The 7619-nt window shown below is 34.3% G+C and overlaps 3 protein-coding genes across 3 annotated transcripts in view; 2 read left to right on the top strand and 1 right to left on the bottom strand.

Moving 5' to 3' along the window:
- LOC104726762 (ABC transporter A family member 11) overlaps nt 1-509 on the top strand; it is a 4962-nt gene extending 4453 nt beyond the window's left edge. Inside the window, exons 13-14 of the mRNA XM_019232135.1 lie at nt 26-123; nt 214-509. Of these exons, the coding sequence (XP_019087680.1) occupies nt 26-123; nt 214-453 (338 nt within the window). The 3' untranslated portion in view covers nt 454-509. The remainder of the gene's footprint in view (nt 1-25; nt 124-213) is intronic.
- On the top strand, nt 2905-3903 carry LOC104726759 (putative pectinesterase 63). The gene is made up of 2 exons (XM_010445690.2): nt 2905-3135; nt 3305-3903. The coding sequence occupies exons 1-2, from the start codon at nt 2926-2928 to the stop codon at nt 3632-3634; spliced, it is 540 nt and encodes a 179-aa protein (XP_010443992.1). The 5' UTR covers nt 2905-2925; the 3' UTR covers nt 3635-3903.
- LOC104726758 lies at nt 4284-7008 on the bottom strand. Its single transcript, XM_010445689.2, has 8 exons — nt 6698-7008; nt 6434-6548; nt 6243-6359; nt 6061-6147; nt 5896-5972; nt 5665-5792; nt 4667-4803; nt 4284-4584 (listed from the first exon to the last, which is right to left on the bottom strand). Exons 1-8 carry the CDS (start codon nt 6886-6888, stop codon nt 4507-4509), a joined length of 930 nt encoding a protein of 309 aa, XP_010443991.1. The 5' UTR covers nt 6889-7008; the 3' UTR covers nt 4284-4506.

The following is a 7619-nucleotide window of genomic DNA, read 5'->3' as shown; positions in this document are numbered from 1 at the left end:
CAACTCGGTCTTGCGACTCTTGAAGAAGTGTTTCTGAATATCGCAAGACGTGCTGAACTAGAAACCGCAACAGCTGAAGGAAACATGGTTACTCTTGAGTTAAAATCAGGCATCTCACTAGAGGTTAATAAAAATCCACATATACATGTTAGTCGAATTAATGCAGAGTTGAGACATTTAAATTAATTACTGTATATATGGTTAATGTCTTAGATACCTGTGGGAGCAAGATTTGTTGGGATCCCTGAAACAGAAAACGCAGAGAATCCAAGTGGAGTAATGGTGGAAGTGTACTGGCAACAAGACGGGTCAGGATCGATGTGCATCTCAGGACACTCATCAGAGATGCGGGTACCACAGAATGTTCCGATGACACGTCCACCATCACCAGATGCATTAGGAGGACTTAAAGAGCTACGACAAGGTGTTCGTGGTATCGTGATTGATTTATGAATCTAACAATTCAATACTTGTCGTTGTTGGAATCGTGAACAAAGATTCATAGTATAGAGGGTTAAAGTTGTACCAAAAGTTTACATTGAGTTTTTTGTTTGTTCAATATGACAAAAGTTAGTGGTTTGATTAGTTTGGTTACATGTATATGTGCTCACAAGTACCTAGTTAATAATTTATAGCGATAAAATAAACCCTGGCCTCAGAGATATTATAAACCGTTTATATATAGATGACGCCATGACGGAAATAAAAACTCGTCGTGTTGACAATGTCAAACACGATACATGTAAGATGAGCACCATTAGGGCAGTTAAAATCAAATGAGTTGCTCTATATATATTATTTTAATATAATATGATTAATTATTTAAAGATTAAATCAGGAAAAAAAATCAACTATTAGTTATGTGACATGTGAGAAACGGTACTACAGTTGCTCCCTGAAGAATTGTTTCTCTTCTCTCTCCTTCATTTTCTCACCATCTCTTCTCTTTTATTATTATTTATTTATGGTTAATGACTGAGCAACTGGCTGAGTATCGACGAGTGTAGATGGTCTTACGTTCTTTTCATCTTTTAAAACAACACTCGTTGACAAACTAAAAACGCAAGATTTTGAAAATTAAACAAACACGAGATTTTGAGAGAGTTGATTTGATTCTTTAACTCTATTAGATGAATACCGCACTATACGCGGGCTTATGACTTATCGTTTTTTAAACAATTTTGCTACTATTGATTTTTTATGTAGAGTTTATCTATTTTTTAATTGTAGAAATCTTGAAAATTTTAATTTTGATTTTTTTTAATACTTCAAATAGTTTCTCATTTTGCAATTGAATTATTAAATACATGCATGAAAAAATTTGTTTTGAGAGCTTAAACATTTTCAATTTTTGTCTAAAACTTGTAAAAAAAATATTTCAAATGAAAGATTGATCTAAGGATAAGGATGCATATTTTGTAACAAAGAGTTTTTTAGCTTCTCAGTTATATACTATGAAATACTAACATTTTAATTTATCAAGATTGCAACTTGGTTACCTCTTTAATATATATAATTAAGATAGACATCTTCGTTTCATGTTAGCTCTTCAATTTCTTGAATATAACTCTAGAATTTTTTTTTTATAAGAAATTCATTTAATTTTCTTTTTGACAACTTCTAAATATTAGAAATTAGAATATGAAAACTCCTTCCTCTTTGTCTTTGTATTTTGCTAAACCAACATTCTACAATTTTATTCAATTATCTTCCATTTGATAGTGAACAAAACTCCAATCTTCTTCAAAAAAATGTTTTTTAGAGACAAACTTTCATAAATTTCTCTACAATATTAACAAATATCTCTATCACTGTTCTTCAAACTATGGACAAAATTGTAATTCTAAACCATATATCTATAGATTCATGGTTTACGCCGAGAGGAAGACGTGGCTCTTTCATTCAATCTCGATGTCTTTTTTGTCTTTTGGTGATGCATCTACTTTCTTGGGACATGTTATAAGTCTCTCTAAATTGTTTATGTAAATATTGAAACTGTTTTTATGATATAAAAAATACATAAATAGGTTTGTTTGCTTTTAATGAGGATAGACAGGTGGCACTCTCTCCACTGCTGATGTGTCACTCAGATGGAGAGAGTTAGCCATCTTTCATAATATAGATTTTGGTGATGAATCTGCTTTCTTGGGACATGTTATAAGATTCTCTAAATTTTTTATGTAAATATTGTAACTGTTTTTATAATATAAAAAATAATAAAATACATAAATAGATCTTTTTGCTTTTAATGAGGATAAACAGGTAGCATTTTCTCCACTGCTGATGTGTCACTCAAATAGAGAGAATTGGCCATCTTTGATAATATAAATTATCACCTTAATTCCACGAGACAATAATTTGCAAGTACATTTATTAGCTCGTCAAGCACGATTGCATAATCCTTTAATTTATTTTCCTATGTAATGTAACGTAGGCATTTATGTACCGGTTTTGATTCTCTCAAAGTTTGTGATACTGCATTTGAAAAAGAAAAAAAAACTTTTTTGACATAAATCAAATCTGAAGTTGATTTCTATACCGATTTAAACAGAAACTAATGCAGAATTATATATGCCTATATGGGATATCACAACGCATGCATGTTTGGTTTAGACGTGTAGTATTGAAAATTTTCTTCTATATATATATTAGCTAATCATTTGTTCCAAAAATAAAACTAATGATTTTACTCCTTACTAAAATAGTTTTGTCGATAAAATAATAAACTATGACAGTACATAACATATATTTATAGAATTTGTGAAGGGATAAAAATGAATAAAAGAAGAGGAACCAGAAACCAATTTAGCAAAACTTAACGGCATCGGGTATTCTTGGCTTTCAGCAATGGTATACATATACCATAAGAAAGTGTTTTAGAAAAGTAGTAAAAAACATAATAACAATAATAGTAATATTAGAACAATGGGATACAATTCTGTGTCCCTAATAGTAACAAGCCTGCTCGTGGTGATTACATCGCCGGTGGTTTTCGCTAACGATGCAGCACCAATTCCGCAGAACAAAGGCGGAATCGAGCAGTGGTTCAACACCAACGTCCCGTCGTTGGCTAGTAGAAAAAGTACATTAGATCCAGCTCTATTGGCCGCTGAGGCTAAGCCACGTATCATCAAGGCATGATAATATTTGTAAACATGCATTATAATTAATAGAGACGTTTTCTTATGTTTTCAACAAACAACATGTTATTTATTTATTTTTGTCGTTATTGCGATATTTTAAATGATAGTTTTTAGGATTTTTGGGTTTTAGCATAAGATATATTTTGGACCTACGAGTGCAGGTGGAACAAAATGGAAGAGGCCATTTTAAGACAATAACCGAAGCGATAAAGAGTGTACAGGCAGGGAACACTGGGCGTGTGATCATCAAGGTAGGTCCTGGTGTATACAAAGAGAAGGTCACAATAGATAGAAACAAGCCCTTCATCACACTGTACGGTCATCCAAATGCAATGCCGGTATTGTCATACGACGGTACCGCATTACGATATGGGACAGTCGATAGCGCAACTCTCATTGTCTTGTCCGACTATTTCATGGCTATTTCAAAAGTTAAGCACATCAAGAACCCTGATGGTATTAGTATCCATGCCCTTCGGAAACACATGTAGTCTCAGAGACTCTGTGGACTCTAGTGAAGTGCTTGCACATGAGTTGGGTGGTGTCGTGAACTGAACCAAGACTTCACCAAACACAGCCTAACATTTACACAGATCCTTTCTCTTTTTTTTTTCTCCTGACTCCGTTTAACTCCAATCTTTCTGTTAGGGACGTTAAGTCCAAGCTCATAATAGAGGCTGCAAACCATCCAACAGATCCAGAAGCAGACCAGGATAGGAATTTTATTACTCTGTTTTCTGTTCTGATATGTTACTCAAACAGTTTGGTATTCTAAAGTTCCCTTCCTCTTGTGTCTATGTGCAGACTCTGTTGCTTCCAAGACATTTACGCAAAACAGAGATACAGCAAGTACATGGCTCGTGCCTTACACAACATCAAGTTTTACCATTCTCATCCCTGCACCCTCCGTATGGGAGTTTTCACTCATGGTGTTTAAAACAAGCTACTCGCGCCACTACCTTGCGTGGCTGGGAAGCTTGAACCACACATACACACATGGTTCCATCCTTTTTCTGCTTCTCATTGAAACGGAACTGAAAACATTTAGAGCTCAGAAACAAAACATAATGTAACATGAAGGAAAACAATACATTTAACGGGAAACACGCTTTTTTGCTTAATGGAGAAACCGAACATTACATGCCGTTTGATGTCACAACTCCACAAGACGTACACAGCATGCCAGTTTCGAGTTGTTGGTTTATCTGGTACAGTGTAGCTAGGTTGTTCTGGGAAGACAGTACTAACATTGTATCTAACTTCACTTGTGTGTGTATGTACAGATGAAAAGATGCAGTTATAAATATTCATCAATACATACCATTTTTAGTTACACTGACAGAAGTAGATAGTGTTGCAGATTTTAATCGAAGGGATCGATCCGAGGGTCATGCTCACTCGCCATAGCCATGCCTGTGCACAAACATGTCGGGCACATCACCTGAGCATCAAACACATACAACTTAGCATCCACACCTTTAGGTTTTGGGTTTTTTTATAGGTTTTTGTTTTTGTGCTTTTACCTTTCCGGCACCTGAACAGTTTGAACATCTTTCGGTTTGGGGCGGTGATTGAGAATGATTCCCGCCAGCAATAGTTGAGACTGGTTCAGCTAAAATAAGAGAACCTGTGCTAGAGCAACGAGCACAAGCTAGATACCCTGTGTTAATATAAGAAAAATACAATTATTACACGGTCAAAACCAGATTCTAAAACTCTTTTTTTTTTTCTTTTTAAAACCAACTTAACTTTTGAAAGCAAGAAACAAGAACAAGTAAAAATCATAGTACCAGTTCCTAGACAGTATTTGCATCTCTTGTGTTCTTGCTGCTTTACGTTGTTGACTTCAACTACCATCAAAGCCGAAATAACACCAACAGCTCCTCCAGAAAACGAAGCTACTATTGGATCCACTTGACTGTCATTCAAATCAACACACAAAATTAAGCATCTTTAAAAGAGATATTATACTCCCCAAAAAAAAAAAAAAAAACACAGTTGAAAGAAACAAGTATGAAAACCTCAATTGCATAGGTAGATGAAGACTTTGAATAAAATCTGCATATGAAGTACCTCCAATACCTAGCTTCAGCTCTAGCTGTACCAAAGATAACCAAAAAAAAAACAATGATTATTAGAGAGAAAAAATCCAATCTTGAGAAAGAAAATCAACAACAAGCACTTACAGTAGGAGCTAGAAGGCCACCGAATAAGATAATCCCGGCGATGAGTGAAAAACAAGTTGCGTAGTAGACTTTCAAATTGGCAGCAGTCTGAAAACCAAATGCATATATATATGATCAATTCATACAATTAAACAAACAAATATACTTGTAATAATGGGGAAAAAAAAGGAAAAAAAACTAACCAATGGAGGTAAGAATGGGATAAAAGATGGGAAATTNGAAAAATACAATTATTACACGGTCAAAACCAGATTCTAAAACTCTTTTTTTTTTTCTTTTTAAAACCAACTTAACTTTTGAAAGCAAGAAACAAGAACAAGTAAAAATCATAGTACCAGTTCCTAGACAGTATTTGCATCTCTTGTGTTCTTGCTGCTTTACGTTGTTGACTTCAACTACCATCAAAGCCGAAATAACACCAACAGCTCCTCCAGAAAACGAAGCTACTATTGGATCCACTTGACTGTCATTCAAATCAACACACAAAATTAAGCATCTTTAAAAGAGATATTATACTCCCCCAAAAAAAAAAAAAAAACACAGTTGAAAGAAACAAGTATGAAAACCTCAATTGCATAGGTAGATGAAGACTTTGAATAAAATCTGCATATGAAGTACCTCCAATACCTAGCTTCAGCTCTAGCTGTACCAAAGATAACCAAAAAAAAAACAATGATTATTAGAGAGAAAAAATCCAATCTTGAGAAAGAAAATCAACAACAAGCACTTACAGTAGGAGCTAGAAGGCCACCGAATAAGATAATCCCGGCGATGAGTGAAAAACAAGTTGCGTAGTAGACTTTCAAATTGGCAGCAGTCTGAAAACCAAATGCATATATATATGATCAATTCATACAATTAAACAAACAAATATACTTGTAATAATGGGGAAAAAAAAGGAAAAAAAACTAACCAATGGAGGTAAGAATGGGATAAAAGATGGGAAATTAGGTAATTCATGTTCTTGTTCCTCGTTTATGATACCAAGTTCTGTGTTTTTAATCCGTTGTTGTATTCTTAGCCTCCGTACCTAATATATAAAACAGTTAGCGAGAGAGTCTCAAGGAGCTAAACTTGAAGAAACTAGTGAAAGACGAGTGTAACCTCTTCCATATGCAAGAAGATCTTGTTTCGACGGCTTCTAATGTTATCTTTAATCTCTTGTAATTGCATTTTGGCAAAGTCCTGTACTGTTTCAGGCCCTTCTATTATACAAAACCTTCACCCCTCCCCCCAAACCAAAACAAACCAACCCAAAAAAAATAAAAATCATAACTTTTTAAGTTTTTGACCAATACCGCAATCGAAATATATAGTAGGAAACAAAGCTCGGTAATTTATAAACTGATCAAGCTAGTTGAGAGTTACCCGGCAGCGAATTTGGATTCAGATTCAGAGTCGAGGGAGGAAGATTCAGGGTTTAACGCAGTGAGTCGCCGCCATCTGAATCTCCGATTACGCCCTAGTGAAGATGATGATGATAGTTTATGCTCTGAACACCGATGATTGTACGGATCACGTGGGTAGGTAACTGACAAAATCCTACCCAAACATGACATCTTTCAGAACCCTCAGATCAATAAGATTGTGTACTACTACTAACTTAGTCTAGTGGAAGCGAATTGTGAAATCGAGAGACCCGAAAGAGAGAGAGAGAGAGAGAGAGAGAGACCACTTTGCTCAACTCAACTGTTGTTTTGTACGTGGCGGGTTTATATTGGTTCTTATATTTTACACTTGTTTTTATATAAGGAAAATAAAAAATTTGTTTTGAGAAAACTTGCGGTGGAAAGATTTTTTTTTTTCTTTTTCTTTTTTCCCCTGAAACGAAAATTTTATTGATAATTTATGAATATTTTCTTGCTACTATTTTCTTGATAATTTATGGATAATAATTTTGAGAAAAATGGTCTCTATCTAAACTAAAGCCATGTAAATTGTAATTTACTAATCATTCTACACACATTATCTTAATATGAATGGGCCGGGTCAAATTAAGTTATTCATCATTGTTGTTAAGAGAAGGCCTTAATTGTAGCTAAGAGAAGGCTTTCTTAATGATAGTATTTCGGATTCATTTATACTTGTGTAATAAATAAAACGGAATCGTTTTAAAACAGAGTCGGGAGAGAAAACCCTAGCCAAATTAACCTATAAATAAATACAACTCCCAAAGTCACTAGTCTCTCCAGCAGCATCACTCCAATGTTTGGTTAATTAGTTTACTAATCCTCTTCTTTTTTAAGTTCTTCTTCATCTTTTTGTGTTTTTTTTTTTTTTTTTTTGAAAA

The sequence above is a fragment of the Camelina sativa genome, chromosome 11, assembly GCF_000633955.1.
Source record: "Camelina sativa cultivar DH55 chromosome 11, Cs, whole genome shotgun sequence".
In the NCBI taxonomy this organism is placed as follows: domain Eukaryota; kingdom Viridiplantae; phylum Streptophyta; class Magnoliopsida; order Brassicales; family Brassicaceae; genus Camelina; species Camelina sativa.
The sequence above is the reverse complement of the archived record's forward strand: the minus strand, read 5'-3'. Positions and strand labels throughout refer to the sequence as shown.